This window comes from Yamadazyma tenuis, chromosome 1 (assembly GCF_029203305.1).
Source record: "Yamadazyma tenuis chromosome 1, complete sequence".
Taxonomy (NCBI): Eukaryota; Fungi; Ascomycota; class Pichiomycetes; order Serinales; family Debaryomycetaceae; genus Yamadazyma; species Yamadazyma tenuis.
In genome coordinates this window covers 1,811,704-1,832,108 of record NC_089461.1, presented here as the reverse complement: position 1 = coordinate 1,832,108, position 20,405 = coordinate 1,811,704, and the positions used below count along the sequence as shown (strand labels likewise).

General features: G+C 48.4%; 11 protein-coding genes across 11 annotated transcripts; 9 read left to right on the top strand and 2 right to left on the bottom strand. All coding sequences in view use genetic code 12, as the record gives it.

Annotated features, from left to right (window-relative positions):
* Positions 1-291: 291 nt before the first annotated feature.
* On the bottom strand, positions 292-993 carry ras1 (the record flags this gene model as incomplete). The annotated part of the gene is made up of 1 exon (XM_006688913.2): positions 292-993. The coding sequence occupies one exon, from the start codon at positions 991-993 to the stop codon at positions 292-294; it is 702 nt and encodes a 233-aa protein (XP_006688976.1).
* A 2,098-nt stretch (positions 994-3,091) lies between these two features.
* MET32 (transcriptional regulator of sulfur amino acid metabolism) lies at positions 3,092-4,138 on the top strand (the record flags this gene model as incomplete). Its single annotated transcript, XM_066157547.1, has 2 exons — positions 3,092-3,100; positions 3,350-4,138. The coding sequence occupies 2 exons, from the start codon at positions 3,092-3,094 to the stop codon at positions 4,136-4,138; spliced, it is 798 nt and encodes a 265-aa protein (XP_066013644.1).
* A 322-nt stretch (positions 4,139-4,460) lies between these two features.
* Positions 4,461-5,165, top strand: PSN45_000888 (uncharacterized protein; the record flags this gene model as incomplete). The annotated part of the gene is made up of 1 exon (XM_006688271.1): positions 4,461-5,165. One exon carries the CDS (start codon positions 4,461-4,463, stop codon positions 5,163-5,165), a length of 705 nt encoding a protein of 234 aa, XP_006688334.1.
* Positions 5,166-5,493: 328 nt separating this feature from the next.
* Positions 5,494-5,976, top strand: GPX2 (Glutathione peroxidase 2; the record flags this gene model as incomplete). The annotated part of the gene is made up of 1 exon (XM_006688270.1): positions 5,494-5,976. The coding sequence occupies one exon, from the start codon at positions 5,494-5,496 to the stop codon at positions 5,974-5,976; it is 483 nt and encodes a 160-aa protein (XP_006688333.1).
* Positions 5,977-6,889: 913 nt separating this feature from the next.
* On the top strand, positions 6,890-7,726 carry PSN45_000886 (uncharacterized protein; the record flags this gene model as incomplete). Its single annotated transcript, XM_006688269.2, has 1 exon — positions 6,890-7,726. The coding sequence occupies one exon, from the start codon at positions 6,890-6,892 to the stop codon at positions 7,724-7,726; it is 837 nt and encodes a 278-aa protein (XP_006688332.2).
* A 523-nt stretch (positions 7,727-8,249) lies between these two features.
* ILV5 (Bifunctional acetohydroxyacid reductoisomerase) lies at positions 8,250-9,440 on the top strand (the record flags this gene model as incomplete). The annotated part of the gene is made up of 1 exon (XM_006688268.2): positions 8,250-9,440. One exon carries the CDS (start codon positions 8,250-8,252, stop codon positions 9,438-9,440), a length of 1,191 nt encoding a protein of 396 aa, XP_006688331.1.
* Positions 9,441-10,212: 772 nt separating this feature from the next.
* PSN45_000884 (uncharacterized protein) lies at positions 10,213-12,306 on the top strand (the record flags this gene model as incomplete). The annotated part of the gene is made up of 1 exon (XM_066157546.1): positions 10,213-12,306. One exon carries the CDS (start codon positions 10,213-10,215, stop codon positions 12,304-12,306), a length of 2,094 nt encoding a protein of 697 aa, XP_066013643.1.
* A 1,151-nt stretch (positions 12,307-13,457) lies between these two features.
* Positions 13,458-14,594, top strand: RME1 (conserved putative membrane protein; the record flags this gene model as incomplete). The annotated part of the gene is made up of 1 exon (XM_006688264.2): positions 13,458-14,594. The coding sequence occupies one exon, from the start codon at positions 13,458-13,460 to the stop codon at positions 14,592-14,594; it is 1,137 nt and encodes a 378-aa protein (XP_006688327.1).
* Positions 14,595-15,002: 408 nt separating this feature from the next.
* Positions 15,003-16,409, bottom strand: PSN45_000882 (uncharacterized protein; the record flags this gene model as incomplete). Its single annotated transcript, XM_006688263.2, has 1 exon — positions 15,003-16,409. One exon carries the CDS (start codon positions 16,407-16,409, stop codon positions 15,003-15,005), a length of 1,407 nt encoding a protein of 468 aa, XP_006688326.1.
* Positions 16,410-16,797: 388 nt separating this feature from the next.
* Positions 16,798-17,088, top strand: PSN45_000881 (uncharacterized protein; the record flags this gene model as incomplete). The annotated part of the gene is made up of 1 exon (XM_066157545.1): positions 16,798-17,088. One exon carries the CDS (start codon positions 16,798-16,800, stop codon positions 17,086-17,088), a length of 291 nt encoding a protein of 96 aa, XP_066013642.1.
* Positions 17,089-18,941: 1,853 nt separating this feature from the next.
* On the top strand, positions 18,942-20,348 carry PSN45_000880 (uncharacterized protein; the record flags this gene model as incomplete). Its single annotated transcript, XM_066157544.1, has 1 exon — positions 18,942-20,348. One exon carries the CDS (start codon positions 18,942-18,944, stop codon positions 20,346-20,348), a length of 1,407 nt encoding a protein of 468 aa, XP_066013641.1.
* Positions 20,349-20,405: the final 57 nt, after the last annotated feature.

Here is a 20,405-nt window from a genome sequence, read left to right as displayed (position 1 = left end):
ACTTCCCCTTCAACGCCTTTTTGGGCGGCTTCATCAGTTGTGTGGGTCAATTCGTTTTGACGGTCAACTTACGCTTGCAGTACAACGAACAAAACTTTCTGTTGTTTAAATCCACGCCTGAACGGTCCTTTGGCGATTTTATTTTCGCCAGTTTGATCTTACACTTTATAGTATATCACTTTATCAATTAAAATTTTGAATAAATCGGAAACTACATAACAATGCACAAACAAATTTCAAATGGGGTGATTAAATGATAGCAAGAAGACCCAGGTAACTCACCACCAGATTTCAGACAATCACGCAACATCCAGACAGTTCCTTTGACTCATTACCAGATGAAGGCTTGGTCTGTTGCTTTCTTTGTCCGTCAGGAGCAGCCTTGGCGTTGGCAGCCGTTTCACTCGACTCCTTCACCTGTTCAGTCACTGGAGCAGCCGCCACCGGAGCAGCCGCCGCCTCGTTGGCCACCGCCGCAGGCTTGTTCCCGTCTCTGACAGATCTCACCAACTCGAAGAAGGCCTCTTCCACGTTGATTCTCTGCTTGGCCGAAGTTTCAAAGAACTTACACCCATTGAAGCTTTTGGCCAACAACTCCCCTTCCTCATAACTCACCTGTCTCTCGTTCTCCAAGTCACACTTGTTCCCAATAATCAATACTGGAACCGAATCGCTCTCCTTGACTCTTTGGATTTGTTCATAGAAGTTAGTCAATTCGTCCAACGAGCTCTTGGAGTCGATCGAATACACCAACAAAAACCCTTCACCGGTCCGCATGTACTGTTCTCTCATGGCACTGTACTCTTCCTGACCGGCGGTATCCAAGATGTCCAAAAGCACCTGTTCACCGTCGATGTTGTATTGCTTTCTATACGAATCCTCGATGGTAGGGTCATACTCGTCAACAAATTGCGATTGAATCAATTGAATGGTCAATGCACTTTTACCGACACCACCACCTCCGACAACCACAAGCTTATATTCCTTGATCATGAATGGAGTTTTATTGAGCGAACGAAGTTGAAGCAAGAATAATTACAACTTTATGTTGAAGCTTTGCTGGAAAAAAAAAGCCCAAAAAACAATTATGAAATTCCACAGGCGCACTGGTGAGCCAGCCGCAGCCAAAAGTTTAGGCCCAAACGGGGTGGGGTAGTCGCGGTGAGGTGGTGGTAGATAGTTAGGGTTTACGGTTTATTGACTATAGAACATATTACAGCCGTCCTATAGGATCCATAGTTCTACAAGGCTGGGGTATGGTGGATAAAGTTTGACAAAAGTTTATGGTTTTGTTGCTATGCCGATGAGGTTGACCGGTCGTCGGGATATTTCGGGGAAATGCCGATTGATTTTATTGGTGTTGGGTGTTCTGGGGTGTTTGTATACTAAGGTGTTTGTATACTAAGGTGTTTGTATACTAAGCTATTTGTGAACTAAGCTATTTGTATACTAAGCTATTTGTGAACTAATGTATTTGTGTACTAGGTTGTGGATCCAGTGTGTCCATGATTAAACTCGCTTCATCTTCTTCTGCTTGCTCACACAATCATCACAGTACCATTTCCCCTTGGGAGGGTGTTTGAACCCAATACACGGTAAGTGGAACCATTCCCGCTTACAGTCGTCACCATCACATCCCACCATCTCTCCAAATGATACCTGGTTACAGTAACAGTACGTAGGCTCGTTGGCAGACTCTTCGCGAGTGACTTTGATCTTCTTCTTGGGTTGCGGCGTTATTGACCGCAGCGGCTCCTCAACTGCTGGCACCTGGTGGGCCTGGATGCCATGGACGCCGGCTCCGTGGTGGTGGCTGGCCCCGTTGGCACTGGCCACCGATCCCATGGCGGTGGCCGCGTACGCCGGGTTGGACGATACCACCGCCGCCAGCACCGTCGCAGTGGGCCCTTCTTTCCGGCTTCTCTTCTTCTTACCGTCACCAGACGGCGTGCCCTCGCGCCGCGGCACCACCACTCCGTACAGATAGTCGTCGTCTTTACTCTGCTTCTTGGCTGCCAACGCCTCACGACGAGTCTCCAGCCGGGAGCTCTGCGCCAGCCGGTTGGGGTTGTCGTTGGCGGTGGCATCCATGATCAAGGCCGGGTGGTTCAAGGGCCCAATTCGAATCAGTTCGGGGATTTCGTTGTTGTTGATGATGAGCTTGAAATCGTTGTTGATACGGAACAAGTGCTTTTCCACCACGTCGGTGGCAATGCTGGTCACGTGCATCTTTTCCTCTAAGCACGGGATGATATCGCTGATGTGGTCCCGAATTAACAGGAGATGGGCGGCTTTGGTGGTGGCGGATGGACTTGTTGATTGGTGAAGACCGTCAATGTACTGGCTGATGTTGGAGGTGATGAGCGGGACGGTGCCTATACACTTGGCGTCGATTTCCTTCAAGAGAGTGAAGTACTTGATGATGTCGCTGGGAAGAGCTTCGAAGGCGTCGGTGATGTCGTTGAGGCCGGGGAGAAGTTCGTTGATGGAGGAGATGGTTTTGGATTTGTTGAGGTAGGACTGGAGCCGGAGCTGCTGGGCGTTGTGGCGCGAGCGGCTGCGGAGGCGCTGGGACTTCTGGCGGGGGGGTAGGTCGAGGGTCATGGGGGATGAGTATGGGGATATTTGGAAGCGTGAGTTGGTGAGTTGAGGATGAGTTGGAAAAAGGATCGCGGGTGGTCGCGGTGGAGGACTATGTCGTGCTCTTGATGTCGTGCTCTTGATGTCGTGCACCTTGTTGTCGTGCCCCTGGTGCCCTGAGTCGTGCTCGTGCACGTCTTGCGCTCATTTGTCGCCAATGGCGATACCGAGCCATACTTTCCTTGTGGATGTCCGACACCAAGCGCAATTCGCCATCGGCCGTCCCCCGAGCCACACTCTCCACCGCGCAACTCACGGCACTCCTGGTCTCCGGCCTGTCTCACCGCCGTCATCGCCAGCCCCGTGCCGCGCTCGCACCACTATTGCCTCAAGTCACGTGTGGTTATCCTATCCATTGGCCTTTTTTACAAAACAGTGGTTTATCTCCCGCTAGCCATTCATATAAAGCCTATAAACCAATTGATTTGTATATCCCTGTTCTTTCCTAAGTATGTCCCGAGTGACTGGTGTTTAGTTTGTTGTTTGAGTAATAGTCACCCTCCCAGTTGCAACCATGAATCCATTCCAAACCGTCCTCAACGGCCTTGGAGACCGAATACCCGAGTCTCCACCAATCCACCAGAGCCCCAACTCCAACCAGAGTGGGCATCCACAAGATCACGATAATCATCCACAAAATCATCATCCACAAACCCATGATCAACAAAACCACAACCAACAAAACCACAACCAACAAAATCACCTCCAGCACCACCACCACACCCCCAATATTCACTCGCTTCTCTCGCCCGATCCGGCCCAGCTCCACCAGGCCCCAGCACCACAGCAAACTGAAGAAGACCATCGCTTCTTCAAACTCGCCAAAGAAGCCATTGTCGCCACCGCCAAAGCTACCGCCCAGTCCGCCGGGCCCAATAAACAAATTCTCGATCCCACCCTTAACGACTTGTTTATGCGGTTGCAGTACGTGTCTTCTCCCCATGGGAACCCCATCAAAAATGGGGAAAATATTCAGGTTAACGAGAAGGGCCAGCTAATGATCCAGGACTTCTACCAAAACTTCCCCAACCTCAACAATGACATATTTCAAACTCCTGGAACTGGCACCAGCAACGGTCACGCCAGTGGTGCCTCCGACACCACCAGTTACTGGAATCTGTCGCGGCAGCACCAAGGAGGGAATCGAAACCCACTTATTGGGGCCAACCCGTTGATCGGAGTGCCCAGCTATTCCCACGAGTCGACAGCGGTGCTGGCCACGGCCACGGGCGAAGAAAGGCGTTCCCAGTCACCCGAAGAACGTAAGTTCCAGTGTTCTCGATGCACCATGAACTTCAAGCGGTCCAGTGATCTCAAGAGACACGAGAACCAGCACCTCACGATTCCGCCAAACATCTGCGAGTTTTGTGGCAAGGGCTTTGCCCGGAAGGATGCGTTGAAGCGTCACGTGGGCACTGCTACTTGTAAAAGAAATGCTGACAAGAAATTGTACATGGACAATTTGCTATTGCGAGACGAGTTTGGCGGACAGGAGTAAATACGATTGGAGTGGATGTGGGGGTAAATCTTGGTCATGGAACCATACACCTACCACTCCCCCTACACTTGTGTCACCTTTTAAATACATTTGTCGGCAGATGTGTTGATTTCGCAGCCATTGCTATATAGCTCCATAGACCAAAAAACACGCCGACCAGATTCTGGATCCTGTGCCCGCACCTCAGCCCGCGTCCGGCGGTGGTACCGTCGCAACCTGGCGCCGTCGCGGAAGCGGGTCGTGCGCAGCCCCCGCTTCTCGCATCACTCGCGCATCATCCCTTAATTGCCAATCCAATCAGCACCCTCCTTACTCTTTGATAATGACAGGTACTTGTGTAAACAGCATTAAAATCATCGGCGTTGGCTCGCTCGGCTTGTTGTCGGGATCATTGGCATACCAGAGCATCAAGCTCATCCCCCAACTCATCGAGGAAGTATCCTCCTCCGTCTCCAACGCCACTTACTCAAACATCCGTTTGGGTAAGTTTATCAGCCGGGTGTTGGTGGGGTTGTCGACCACTTGCTTCTACTTGGCATATAAGTATAGCCCTGGTAATGAGAAACACCCCTACTTGTTGTACGCTCTCGTTGGGGGTATTTTAAGTTACGGATACACCTTCACTACTCGACCAGATGATAAGAAGTTGAAAGAGTTTGCCGTTCCCAAGGCCCGTGCTAGCCCTGCGCCAGCGCCGGTCGACCCAGTGGTCCCCCAGTCGGTGACTGACCACGATGACCTTGGAAAGTCATATATTCATGTTTCAGATGAAGATTCCACTAGTGCCACTTCCACTCCCAACGGGTCTGTCCCCAGTTCACCCAAGGTGGTGCCAGCGCCGGCCGGGGCCGCGTCCGCGCCCGCGCCAGTGTCTGACATCGAGCACGAAATCGATGTATCGTTATTCAAGAAAGATATGCAGAATCGTTTGGTCAGATTGAAGTCTATCTACTTGAAGGCAGCTGGAGGAGCAGGCTTGACGTTTTTGGTGTCATTTATTGGGGTGGTTGGGGAACTTGTTTTATAGTAAATTATGTTTATGACATTGGTAATACATCTAAAGCCACGCGAAATGCGCGCCGCACTAGAAGTAATCACCTGTCTAGACCTCGATCTGGACCTGGGTCTGCTTACTAAGTGCCAAGCCGCTAGTTACTAATATCGGCTCTATCAGTGTCAATTATGGTGCTTGTGTTTGCCCGAAGTGTATGTGAGCCGTTTCATCAGTAAGGCCATCGGATATAAGTCTTCGGGGTATGTTTATTGCCGAGGGACCGAGGGCCCGCTGTCGCACTATTTAAACAGGCCCATCGGTCCACTTTTTCTTCCTTCGCCTTTAAGAACTTCAGACTATTATGAGTGCATTCTACGATTTATCACCAAAAGACGCCAAAGGCGAATCATACCCCTTCAGTGACCTCAAGGGAAAGGTCGTGTTGATTGTCAACGTCGCCTCCAAGTGTGGATTCACTCCTCAGTACAAGGACTTGGAAGAGTTGAACAAGAAGTACAAGGATCAGGGCTTGGTGATTTTGGGATTCCCATGTAACCAATTTTTGGGACAAGAGCCAGGAACTTCAGATGATATCGCTTCATTCTGCCAGTTGAACTACGGCGTGAGTTTCCCTGTATTGGCCAAGATTGATGTCAATGGTGACAATGCTGACCCTGTTTTCAAGTACTTGAAGTCGCAGAAATCGGGATTATTGGGATTGACCAGGGTCAAGTGGAACTTTGAAAAGTTTTTGATTGACAAGGATGGTAAGGTTGTCCAGAGATATGGATCAACTACCAAGCCCTTGAGCATCGGCCCTGCCATTGAGAAGTTGTTGAAATAAGGAGAAGAATTTTGTTAAAGTATTTTAGTATTGTTAATATTGTTAATAAAGCATATTATGACCAAACCAGCAGGAGTGCGTGTGAACGCAGCTCCTCGCCCCCAGCCTAGACTTGCCCTAGCGGGCGGTGTGTAGGGGAGTATTTGTTGTGTCTCCCAGATACTGCACTGAAACCAACAACCTCCATCGTCCAGCCAATAATACCCCTCTGATCTCACACAATGCGAGTAAAGTTGCTCCCCCAGTGATGTTCACAACCGATTTTTGACCCCGATTTGTTCTGTGCTCTGATATTTCTTCATTGACTCTCAAATAAGACTGTGCAGCTCCTGATTAAGCCCGGTGCGCATCTCCGTGCATAATCTGTAAATACTTTACCTGTGGCAGGCCAGCCCCTGACAATTGATGCGGCGCCCCTTGGCGTGCTGAGACCATATCTTATCGCAGTTGCAAACCCAACGGTTCGTGTGGAGGAGAATCGAATCCTTCTAGCCACTGGCTCCCGGTTGTAGCAAGCTAACAGGCGAGCACAGAACATCCAGGGGGAGGAGGGGCCGAATAGGGGGTGAACGGCGCTTGTGGGCCATCCGCCCCGGTTGGCCCAAAACAATGGAACTATCAATCCCGGATTCCTAGCCTATTTGGGTTTTGGCACTTCATTCTGTTGTAACGCTATTGTGTGCAAATAGGGGGGTTTGCGACTATATATAATGGGGTTTGCACATTTTTCAAATTCTTCATGAACCAGGACGTTTCCAACGGACTTCTTCTTGGCCGCTATAAAGTAGTACGATTCCTTCAGAAGGGATCGTATGGCCAGGTGTACAAATGCATTGACACCACTAGCAATTCCACTTGTTCGATCAAAGCAGTGCCAGCCCAATATGCCGCGTGCGCCCACCACGAGATCAAAATGCTCTCACGCCTCACTGGCTGCGAAAACATTTGTCAACTAGTGTCCCACCACACCACCGACACCGCCGTGTACTTGGTGCTTGAGTACTGTGCGGGAGGCGACCTTCACGAGCACTCTCGGCGCCATCGGGTGTCGTCGACGGATCTTTACACTATCGCCACCCAGTTGTACGCTGCTATTTCGCATGCCCACCGCCGCGGCGTATTCCACAGAGATCTCAAGCCCGAAAACATTCTTTTGCTGACACCAGGGTCTTTCCACAAACTCAAGCTATGCGACTGGGGGCTCTCTACCACCCTGAGAATCTGTAACCAGTTCAATGTCGGCACCGAAAAATACATGGCACCGGAAGTGTTCATCAACAACTATACCCTGGAGTTAAAGTTGACATGCTATGATGCCAAATACGTCGACTATTGGTCATTTGGCATGCTGTTGGTGACAGTTCTCTTTGGTAGGTCGCCGTTCACAGCCCCTGCCGGTCGCCTGTTGATGAGTGACACCAACTACAAGCGGTTTGTGTTGCTTAACCAAAAACACATTTTGTACGAGATCTACCCCAATTTGAATGCAAGAGGCTACAGCTTATTTGCACGGTTATTTTGTCTCAGTGGAGGAGATGACAACGCCAACGACTTTATGTTGGAGATCAAAAGACGAGACTTGGCCCTGTTTTTGGTGGAGTTTCGCCGCTGTTATCGCCAAGGCTTGACTGTGGACGAGAGCGAGGGCCTTGAGTTGTACAGATTCGTTCGCAGCGGTAAACTGGCTGGAACTATCACCAGCAACAGGCCCTTGTTAGTGGATGAGTTCAGCTTGAACTGGTTTGAGTAGTCGGTTAGCCGCTTGGGCTTGGGGAGGTTATAGATATAAACAGGTATATAGGGAAATAAATTGAATTAAACATAAGTTTTCGGTCCATCTACTTTTCAAATATTTGTGAAATTTACAAAAGTGTGAAGTAATAAAAAGTTAAAGACTAATCAGAATATATTTCATGGAAACACACAACACTACATTTCCAAGGCCATACATCTCTGTCTATCTCCTCATGTTGATAAAACGGTGTGGTTTTGTCAAACAAACCAGATATTGGTTCACTGAAGCTAGCTTCTGCCACAAATAGGGTCCGCAGCCACCGCCACTGGCCGTGGCTCCGGGGCGTTTCAGGCGCTTCAAGCGCTAATGGATGTGCCGCAGGTCCGCAGTGGCCGGTGAAGGCCCGTTTGCGGCCAAAGTGAAAAATCATCCGCACGACTCCAAATTACTCACTGATCTCGTCGACATTTTTTCCGTATATAAAGACCGGCTTATACGTGAAAATTTTTTTTCCACTAATCACACTTGATAATTTATAATGTCCTTCAGACAATCTATTCGTGCTGCTAAACAGGCCTCTAGAGCCGCCAGAGGTTTCTCCACCAGATCCTTAACCTCCATTGCCAGACAACAACCAATCATGGCTTCTGCCCAAACTGTTTCTTACACTGCCACCAGAGGTATCAAAACCATCAACTTTGCTGGTACCGAAGAAATCGTCCACGAAAGAGCCGACTGGCCAAGAGAAAAGTTGTTGGAATACTTCAAGAACGACACCTTGGCTTTAATCGGATACGGTTCCCAAGGTTACGGTCAAGGTTTGAACTTGAGAGACAACGGTTTGAACGTCATCATTGGTGTCAGAAAAGACGGTGCTTCTTGGAAGGCTGCTATCGAAGATGGTTGGGTTCCAGGTGAAAACTTGTTTGACGTCAAAGAAGCCATTCAAAAGGGTACTTACGTCATGAACTTGTTATCCGATGCTGCTCAGTCCGAAACCTGGTCTACCATCAAGCCATTGTTGACCAAGGGTAAGACCTTATACTTCTCCCACGGATTTTCCCCAGTGTTCAAGTCCTTAACCAACGTTGAGCCACCAACTGACATTGACGTTATCTTGGCTGCTCCAAAGGGTTCCGGTAGAACCGTCAGATCTCTTTTCAAGGAAGGTAGAGGTATCAACTCTTCTTACGCCGTGTGGAACGATGTTACCGGTAAGGCTGAAGAAAAGGCTATTGCTTTGGCTGTGGCCATTGGTTCTGGTTACGTTTACCAAACCACTTTTGAAAGAGAAGTCAACTCTGACTTGTACGGTGAAAGAGGATGTTTGATGGGAGGTATCCACGGTATGTTCTTGGCTCAATACGAAGTTTTGAGAGAAAACGGCCACACTCCCTCTGAAGCCTTCAACGAAACTGTCGAAGAAGCCACCCAATCTTTATACCCATTGGTTGGTAAGTACGGTATGGACTACATGTACGATGCCTGCTCCACCACTGCTAGAAGAGGTGCTTTGGACTGGTATCCAAGATTCAAGGATGCCTTGAAGCCAGTTTTCACCGAATTGTACGAGTCTGTCAAGAACGGAAGCGAAACCCAAAGATCTTTGGACTTCAACTCCCAACCTGACTACCGTGAAAGATTGGAAGAAGAATTGGAAGTTATCAGAAACATGGAGATCTGGAGAGTTGGTAAGGAAGTCAGAAAGTTGCGTCCTGAAAACCAATAATTGTGTTGAAGCTTTATTTTATTTGTCATGTTAATTCACTCTGGTCAAATTGAATGACTTTGAATTTTCACTTCTTTTTATTTATGGGAAACGATTCTTTACGAAAACCAAAAAAACTATAAACTTATGTATGGTGCTATGTTTGTTGAATAAACAAGTGCGATTAATGTTGTAAGAACCAAGGATTATTGTAATGCTGGTATTTATGCTCGAGGCACAGTTATAATTAGATCAATAGCTCACTTTACAACAACGGAGGGAGGGGAGCAGGCACAAAGCTCTCTGACACTTGGGGAAATTAAGTTTGAGAAAGATCTAACCATTTTAAACAACGCTAAGTAGCGCATTCATTTTAAAGGAAAAGCCACTTTGCAGAAACATTCATTACAATCAATGGCCCGTTTCTGTTCTTTCACATTTTTCCCACATCGTCTCCCAACAATTGTTGCCGCCGTCATGTCTTGGCTCATTTCGCAGCCACTTTGCGCGGGATCAACATTCAAATCTTTGCTCGTTCCCACAAACATACCTTATAATGAACCAACAAAGTTTTGACGACGACAACAGCGCCTGGGATTACTCATTCCCGCCGCTGGAGGAGTCACTACCCATGGAATCCAACTCTGCTCTCCCGTCCCTCGAACCAGTTGCCCCCCAACATTCAGATTCCAGCGACATAGCAATTTTGAACGAGCATCTCAGGTCATCCCAAACGACCAACCATAATGGCAACGGCGCATTGCATGGCAACACACCAGTATCTATACCAGAAATGACCAATAAGCATAGACACAAAACCAGAAAAGCACCGCCAGCAGCAGAGGATCGTACTAACATACCTCAATCCACAAACAAAGTGTCGGGAGCTGCCAAAGATGACAGCTCCATCAGCTCCTACGAAGACAACACAATCCCTGATCCACAAAAGGACGATACACCTTTCGCCTCCATCCTGATTGAACAGGTGAAGAAAGTCAACTCAGCCGCCCAATCAGCCAGTTCTCTCCCACTTCTGTCACCGTTTCTCTCCAAAGCAGCACCTGCCGGCCCGCTCACCACCCGTGAAGATGCTAGCCTGGTGATGTCTCGGGAGAGCAACAAAAACGCTTTGGCTAGCCTCGATTTGGGCCCTGAAGATCATGTAACCGATGGCCTCCAGCGACTGGGCTCGACCAGGTGGTCACATCTAGCGGGTTCAGACGGGGCAGAAGACGTCACCAGTACAGAGAACGCCGTCTCCTCGCCTAACACACCCAGGTCGCCCACGTTTCACGGCCTGCCTACGTTTGCGGAGTCTCCCAAGATCATCACCTACAGAAAGAGCAAGCGCACCACAAGTGAATACAATTTCCAGGACATTTTGGACGCCGACGCGGCGGCATCGGCCAGTCCTCGAGACAAGTATGACCCTCGTTTGTACACAGAGGAGAAGTTCATTGACTCGATGTACCACTATGCGTCAATGAAGCGGAACACTGATTTCCATCAGTTGTTCCGGTCTCTAGACCTCACCGACCGGCTCCTAGACGATTTTGCGTGTGCTCTTTCACGGGAAATTCTTCTCCAGGGCCGGATCTATGTCAGTGAACAGTATGTGTGTTTCAACTCCAGTTTGCTCGGATGGGTGACAAACTTGGTGATCAAACAGGAAGACATTATTCGGTTTGAAAAAAAGTCCACTGCCGGGATCTTTCCCAACGGAATCGCCATTGTCACGAGGGACGGGAGACACAACTTCGCCAGCTTCATCTCGCGTGACTCGACGTTCGACTTCATGAAGACGGTGTGGGAAGGTGTTACGGGTCTCACAATGGTGATGGAGTCGGTGGACGAAGTAAAAGACTCCAGCTCGACCAGCAGCGTCGACAAGGACGACCACGGTGACATAGACGACCATAGCGAAAATGCGGCGAACATCGAGTCGTTCATCATGTCACTTGACGGTGATGATAGCGAGAAGGAACCTGAGCCTCGCAGTGAGAGCGTAGAGGCCCCAGAAGGAAATGAGGTTTTGGTGATGAAGTTCAAACCCGACTCCGGCTACACCAACCACGGACCCGACATTTGTGCACCTACAAAGCTTCTGCCAGACGAAATCGCTGAAGACCATGAGATAGAGTTGTACAATGATGTGATTAAAGCCCCGATGGGAGTAGTGTATGAAATTCTTTTTGGAAGCAAGGACGGGCAGTTTTTCCAGGATTTTCTTGAGTCCCAGGATTCGAGTGAGTTGACCGGCTTCGGGCAGTTTGTGGATGGGCACCGGCAATACTCGTACCGCAAGGCACTAGGGTACTCAATTGGACCCAAATCGACCACTTGTGAAGTGGAAGAAACCGTCCTTGTGCTCGACTGGCATAAACGTATCGTGGTAGAGACGGCCACCCGCACGCCCGATGTGCCACTGGGAAACCTGTTCAGTGTTCGAAACAAGTACCGAATGAGCTGGGACCTCAACGGCAATACCCGACTTCAGGTGACGTACTGGATCGATTGGGTGGCCCGGTCGTGGATCAAAGGGATGATCGAGAAGCTGACCAAGACAGGACAGGTGGATTCGTGCACTTCATTGGTGGGCCGGTTGAGCCAGGAGATTCAAAACACTACGCATAAGGCGGTGGCTCTGGCGGATACGATCGCAGCGGTGGTGGAGGAGACGGCGGCCGCCAGTACCACTGCCAGTATCACCGCGGGCGTGAAAGAGTCCACGGTGGTGGGCTCCGAAAAATTGGCGGTGTTGGTGCGCATGCACGCGGTGGCGGTGGCGGTGGGGCTTGTGTCGATGTTTGGGTTGATACTAATAATGCAGCTCTACATTATATGGCGACTAAACGCATTGGAACAAATCATGCGGCAGCTTTCATGACTGGAGGGTTGATTTACGAAAGCCAAAACCGAGCCCATTCCCACCACGAGGACTAGTTGGGTGCATATACGTTAACCTGAAACATTGTTAATCTTCACGGTGGCTAGATATGAAGATAGTGGGTAGGAGCGCGGCGAATCCCGGTTACATGCATACGGTTGCTGGTGCATAGGAGTCAACAATAACAATACCCAATTGGGGAACATATCGCAAAGGGGTCGTGCAATCTTTACGACCGGGGTCCTATAATCTGCATGTGTACCCATTTTGCAGTAATTTGTACCCTAGTTGAAACAAGTATTTTATACCCCTATGGAAATCTAGTTTATGTCAAAACCCGGGCCAGTCCCCGGTACACACATGCCACTAGGCCTGTGTATGCTTACATGCCAACTTCGGCCTGTTCCATCTGCATAGGAAATAATCTGAAACCATTTGCGCTCTGTTATTGTTCCGAATCGTGCGAGACGCATGTACATGATTATACATCTCCAGCCTAGGCCGTGCCAAGAGAGACCACGTGACTAGCCGTCGCAAAGCGCACCTTCTGGAGCCTCTTGACAGCCATTTCCCTTGTGTTGGTATCATCACCTAAATAAGCCATGGCTTGAATACTAAAAACGGGGTCTAATTACACAATTTGTCGGATTTATTTTGGATGTATCACATTACGGGGCTTTTCTGTGGTGTATGAATTAAGTTTTTGTAATTCCCAGCGACAGATGTTCCGCAACCGATAAGGCCAAATCCTTAACAGCGATCAAGTGGATCCAGGGTTTCAAAAACACGAGTAGCCAAAGTGACGAATTTACAGCCGAGTATAGGGGGTCCCCGCTATCAAGATAATCAGTAGGGTTATGGAAATCCCTACACAGATGCGCTTGTGGCTAGATTGTGGTGGGACAGCAGGTTCACCCAAAATCAATAGGGGTTGCGAGCCAGAAGATTGAAGGAAAATAATATATTATTTTATACCTTTGAAACAGATGGGGGCTAAATTGATTTCCCAATCGGAGGTTACAGTTCGGTATCATTACGAGGACATATTCTTATATAACACGGAAGTCACTCTCACAATCATTCACAGATCTTAATTTTAGTATCTGCGCTTGCTTCACAGGCATATCATTTTTCGCATCAAGCCCTTCCCCATGAATGCATATTACCATGACGAAGAAACCAATGAGGTGTACAAGGACAATATCAACTTGCGCTTGAAGCTTGGTGGGTATTTACGGTGCCGACTCCCGGTCTTGAACATTCAATCTATTCCCATGTCTTCCAAACTGTTGGCCAGTGCTTCCTCTCTCGGAGACCTTCAATTGTTTCTGGAAATGGCCGACATCAAACATGTGTCGGGGCTGCTACTTCCATCGTCGCTCCAGGATCTCGGGAATTACCTGGAAGTATCGTCAACCCAGAGACTTTTCACACCTTTAACCCCCATCAAGTGGAGCTGGAACTTGAATGTGGTGGAAAATGACGAGGGGGCTGGACTTCCACACCACATGGCCGAGGCCACCGATCCCACCACATCGGACTCCTCGCCCCAGCTGGTGGACTCTTTACCAATGTGGGATCCGATGTACAACATTATGGAGGACATTGACCAAATGGACAGTATCGTCGACATTGACAGCATCACCCCAGAGAACTGCATGACGCCTGATATGGCATGTAAGTGGCTGAAAGAGCTGGACATTGGTTTTCTGTATATTGTGGACTACTTGGCTAAAAACAATTGTGCTGACCCTGAACAAGGACGGCTGACCGATGTAGCAGACGATTGCGACAAATACGACGACGATTACCGCGGTGCAGACATCGAACCCGCCCCTGTGGGTGCAAAGCGCACCGCGGCAGAGGAGGCTGCTCTCCGCACGTCGGTGGCTTACAACTACCGCACCGTTACCGAGACCCTTGAAAAGTTATATAAACATTGCATCTATATCCGTGAGGTGTTGTTGTGCTCCCACTGCCCGAAAAAATTTGAAACTGTACATGAGCTTGCTCTTCACTGTCAAGAGTTCAATCTCTACAAGGGATTCAAATACAAGTGCCCATTGGCGACATGTCCATTTAAGCTCATTGGATTTAACAAGAAGTTGGACCTCCGCCGGCATGTCACCGCCAAGCACATCGACCGTAAGACGTTTGAGGTGCTCACCGATGATACATATGAAGAGAAGTTTGTGCGGCTGTTGGTGTACTTCTGCCACTGCCAAAGAGTCTTTTATCGAAGAGACAGTTTACAGCGACATCAGCGGCTCATCCACCGTAACTCATGATGGCCGCAATTCATATACTGCGAGGACCATTGCGCTCGGCTCATGCCGTACGAATATGGCATTAGCTAGGTCATAATACACCAATCATATATTTGTAACTACCAGCGCAAGATCCCGGACCTAAATCAATGTGCCTGAGCACAATTGGGAAAGCTACGGCACTTTAATTGAGTCTAGACGTACATTTATGTATGGATATGCGGGTTGTAGGCAGGAGGCGATCTGCCCCAATAGGCCTGTGTCGATCTAAGGCGGAATATCCAGCCTTGACCCGTAGCCCTGGCCATATTAAGGTTTGGATGGATCTTAACACGCCAACCATACCAAATGGACCAATGCCCTTTTAGCAGGGGTTCGAAAAATTTAAGCTTGCTTGCATTTACAGGTGATGGAGGCTTCTGTAGTCTATTATCTACTGGCCTCATTAGTTTGCAATCTCTTCTTCTCGGCAAATAGTTTGCCCAACTCGCTCTCAATCTCACCGAGAAGATCCTGATAATCACAACTCTTGCTCTTGACACGAGACTCTCTAAGAAACCGCTCCAGCTGAGAATAATTACCCAAATGAAGGTGGATCACTCCGAGCGAGTACGTTGCAAGCGCCACCAACTCGGCCACCGCTGTTTCCTCCTTTTCATCATCCTTAGAGTCCTGGCCCATCCGGACGTTTCTTGTAAGATTATTGGCAATCTTGGTGACATTTTCGTATGCCTCAGATGCCAAAGCCACGCATTGGGCAAAGTTGTGATGGAGAGCATTGAACTTGATCCTATCCTCCTCCGGAACCTCAGTTCCGTTGGCGTACTGGTCAGGACGTTTGTGCTTGATGTCCAAACCGTGCTTCTTCAATATACTAACCATCTCCGCTTCAAATACTCCCCCCTGGAAGTACAACAACAGCCCCAAGTTGCACTGGTTGAGGAGCACCTTGTCGGGAGCATATTTGACAAGTAACATAAGTTTGTTCAAGTTCAAGTTGACGTTGATGGAGTAGCTGTAGTCTCCAAGAGAGATGTTGATGGCAATAAGCATATCCATCATGTTGATATACTCGTCAAGGAATGGGAGATAGCGCACGGCTTGGAGGCGGCCAGCACTTTCGGGCGAGTCAAGGTCTGCCATCGAAAGCTGGCTCAACTTCTGCCCGAGCTTGTTGTCGATGATGATGTTAGGGAGAATGGCATGGGTGATCAAAATGGCCTTACAGAGACCGAGGTTCGTGCGATTAAGCTGCACTAATTTTGCTACTACCCGCAAGTCTTTTTGCACAAGATGGTATCGCCTGGGATCGGATAGGGTGACAGACTTATCGGTGAGAACCTTCAAGTACATGGTGGAAATCTCGTTGTAGAGAAAATTAGCCTCATCAATCATTCCGAGCCGCTCGTACATTTCGCCCATCTTGAGTTGGATCCCGGTGTATTCGTCACTGAGACGGTCGAGTTCCAACTTGTCACACTCCTGAAGAGCTTCAATATAGTGTTTGAGTGCAAGCGCATAGTCTTTATCACCTTTATCTGATTCTGCCCAAAGGCCTTTTCGAAGGATTTTGGCGACTGAGCTGGGGAATGTGTGGTGTGGCCAGAACAAGTAGTAGGAAGCGCCTGTTGCCACGGTGAAAACAGCTAGCACAGAGAGGAATCTGTTTCTTTTGTGATGAGGATTGAATGGTTGTGAGTAGTTGTAGGAAAAGGAACGCGAGAAGCGGCGGGGTGCGGAAGGCGGGAACGCAAAGGGTTGGCGTGGGGTGAAGTGTTTCATGGGATTTGAACGGGCAAACCGCGCCAATTGTCGAGGTGACGGTAATCGAAACATTGTCTGGGTGGAACTGATGAGAAAAAATGATGCGCATTAAAAAGTAGCGACACAAGTTACTGAGGTGCACAACGAAGTAAGAAACCTGGTTGGACAATACGTACCCTAACATCAACAGACACACTCCTCGTTGGTAACAGTAAGACAATAGTCAGATAGTAGGAATATCTGAAAGTGTCGTCGGAGGTAATCAGACCAACGAATACTACAATTGCTTTGACTACACCACTAATAAGCACACAACTAATAAGCAGCTAACAAGTATACAGAAACAAGTGTACAGAAACAAGTGTATCCATATACCAAGTGCCAAAGTCTGTACTTAGTGAAAGGACAGACCAATTTTCAGACCCACATCCTCGTTCAGACCCACACATCTACAAACACAATGGTCGAAAGCAACATTCTTTCCATCTTCAAAACATCCCAAGCTCCCACTCTCATCGAGGAAGACTGTATCCCATGTACTCTGATGCAGCTGGCAACGGCCTTGGGAATGGGTGGATACTTGTTAACCGATAGGATTTACACCGAAGCTGATGGGACGATTGATGGACGCAAACACCCCAAATGGTGGCGCAACAGCGTGAAGACTTCGGGTGTTGTATTGGTAATGTTCGGAGTCCAACGGCTATATCGTGTGTATGAAATTTACCAGGACCAACGGCCTTTACAGTGATAGGCGTATTGGGTAATGGTTGTATTACACCGCACCACTCCATGTAAGGTACAAAAGGGTTTTCATCCCGGTACCGGTAGGCCCGGTCAAGAAAAATAAAATATACCAAACAGGAAGGCCAAATGATGAATAGTCAGATAATCTTTTGTCTACGTCACCTTGACGAGCGTTGGGTTGACGTGTACTCTGTAAATAGTAAATATCATGCGTGAAATTGCATATGAAATGTGAATACTGACCTCATCTCCCAAAAAAAAAAGATGATCTCTGTAGGCTTAATTGTTTTAGAGTTGTATTCAGCTCCATAACCACTGCCCTCCAGTGCTTTTAGAATTAACATTTTCACCGTTAGTCAGGAGTCATCGCTACTTTCAATTAACAAGTATTACCTAGAGCACCCTGGGCGACTACTATTTTTTGTGCTAGTTTCAACTTCTACCACAAGGATTTGCAATAAATATTTGTAGCCCTTCTACGTTCATTAGTACTTGTGAAGTGAAGAATAATGAGTGAACGTTTTGTTTGATTTGGGGTGCTGCCATCTTGCAGCCATGACTACCGACTTTGCACTAGGAAGTTTGCATCATGAATTTTGCATCACTTCACATGAGATTGGTACACACTCCTACAAGCAAGCATTTTTCCCTTAACATCCACAAAAGATGTTGTCTCGTTTCACTGAGGCCACGTTTGTTTGAGAGTCGATGATGTTTGTGGAGATGAATAGACGACAACGCAGAAGCTGTGGGTTACGGACACAAAACCGGCTGATATTTAACACGAGGTTAAATCGCAGCAGTAATTGTACACATAAGCCTACCGAAGGAGACTGGAGGGCTATTGCGTTCAAAAAGGCAGTGCCCTGCAATTACACTCAATTGGTCCGAATTTCATGTAAGGTACAAGAGAACAAATTTGCGCCACTTACAGTAATAATAATAGGTGATTGTTCCCGATGTAAGTATTAGCCCGGAGATCACATGTCAAATAGCAACCGGCCCCACAAACAATGCCCCATTGGAACCGTGAAACACTGAAATTACCTGGAAAATTGGCTGATGCGTCCAAAAATCAGAAGCAACCATTCTAGAGGGTGCAGACTCATAACGTCACTAAGCGTCAAGGTTACATGCCGGCGCACGCGCAAATGGGGAAATATTAATTTTGTTTTTCACGATTAGAGTACCCACAATATTGTTGACGTCGGAGAAAAGCTTGGAAACCTAGCAGCGAATCAGTGGTTCTATGGGTAGGCTAAACTAGAGGGTGGCGCTGGCAAGGAATTTTCGTGGCACAATATTTAGATGGGATCAAACAGTCTATCTGCACACCCTGAAAGCTTGGGACTGATGGGTGGGGGGACAGTCGTGCAAGCAAGTCGCAAGGCACCAAACGGGCACTATGGACAGATTTACGCTTTATAGGTGCAGGAGGCGCTGCAAATATAGTCGTTGCACATCTTTTGCGCCAACTGGGCGGAAATAAGCATCCACTTCCCAGTTGCCAACATCAGCTCAAGGTCTAAAAAATATTAAGATGGGACAGCCCAGCATATGCCGAAAGAAAATATTTTTTCGGGCGCATCGCCAGACTTTGGTCGCACCGACAATTGGTAAATTATATACCATCTCTTACATGCTGACACCCTGCCCCAACACAATCAGGTTTGTCTTCCCTACATAAAAGCATGGGCTCAGTTTTTTTTATTTTTACCTTGATCTTTTTTTTTTCGCATAGCTCGCTTTGAGTGATAATTTCATCAATCGATATAAATAGCAAACAAGCACCACAAAATTAAATTTTTTTGGCTACTACTGCGTTTTTCTAGTATCTATCACAATTGGACATCCATTATGGACCAACTGTTTTTGTCTGTGGTCAACCATCACCATACACATGCCGATCACGGAGGCGCACATCACCCCGATGTCTCCACAACAGGGTTTGACCCAGACATGGAAAGAGACTCCAAGCTCGAAGTTCCTATTCCTCCTCTCCACGCACAACAAAAGTACTTGAATGATCTGAACAAAATCTACAACAGTGAGAACGTCAAGTATCTCCGGTCGGTGTGCAGTCGATGTAAGAAGGATTTTGACCAGCCGTTAATCATTCCCAAGCGGGCAAGCGACGTGGGAGTCGAGACTTCCGATGACCCCAAGCCACTCATCGAGCCCAAAATCTTTAAGTTGTGCCAGCACTGCCGGGAGTTACAGAGACAGCGGTCGAGGCGGTGGCAGAAGAAAACCAAGGAAAAGGTGGGCGTCTGTCGCCGGTGCGGCAATGACATTCCTCCTGAGTTGCAGAAGTTTGTGTTGTGCTTGAACTGCCGGCAGAACTTGCGGTTTCGTAAGGCCAACCGTGCGAAGCAGGGCCGGTGTGTCCACTGCCTGGGTCCCCTCGACACGTCGATCATCACCGGTGGCGATGACCAGGATGGAAAGCGAGAAAAGAGCTTTAAGGTGTGCAAACGGTGTCGAGAGAACGACAAGATCCGGCGGAATAACCTCGAGAAGTTGGGCAACTGCAACCGGTGCGCCAAGCCGTTGCCGGACGACGACATGGGAAAACACAAGGTGTGTCGCAACTGTCGCAACAAGAAGAAGAAGCTGGGATTGGCGGAACCCATCAATCCCATTGGCAATCTCGGCCTTAACTTGGGCATGAATCCCGGCAGCCATGACCCCAACTTGATGCACGATATGAACATGTTCAACTCGTACAACCAGCTGCAAATTCAGCAGCAGATCAGTCAGGCACTCCAGCCTCAGAACCCGATTCCACAGCAACAACAACTGCAACAGCCCGTGCAGCAGCAGCATCAGCAGCATCAGCAGCATCAGCAGCATCAGCAGCAACATCAGCAGCAACAACAACAACAACAACAACAACAACAGCCCATGCAGCAGATGCATCATGTGCAGACAGGCCCGTTGCACTTACAGCAGATCCCCAATATGTACAACGATATCCAACTTCGGCAAAACCTCCCACTCCAGATCCCCATGGGCCAGATGAGCCACGGATCGAACCAGCTGCCACCTGGCCAGTTGCAGCAGGGTCACTTGAACCAGATGAATATGGTGCAGCAGATGCAGCCGATTGTGCCTACAGCCAATCAGCAGATGGGAGTCGCCAATATGGGCATGCCCAACATCAATGCGATGAATCCAATGGGACAGTACCAGATGAACCTTTTACCGCAGTATGCGCCGGCTCAGCAGGGGCAGCAGCCGGGCCAGTATCAGGGCCAAATGTAATATATTGTAGTATAGGCGCAAGGCGCTAATGCATAATCTTTGATTTGAGCAGTAGAT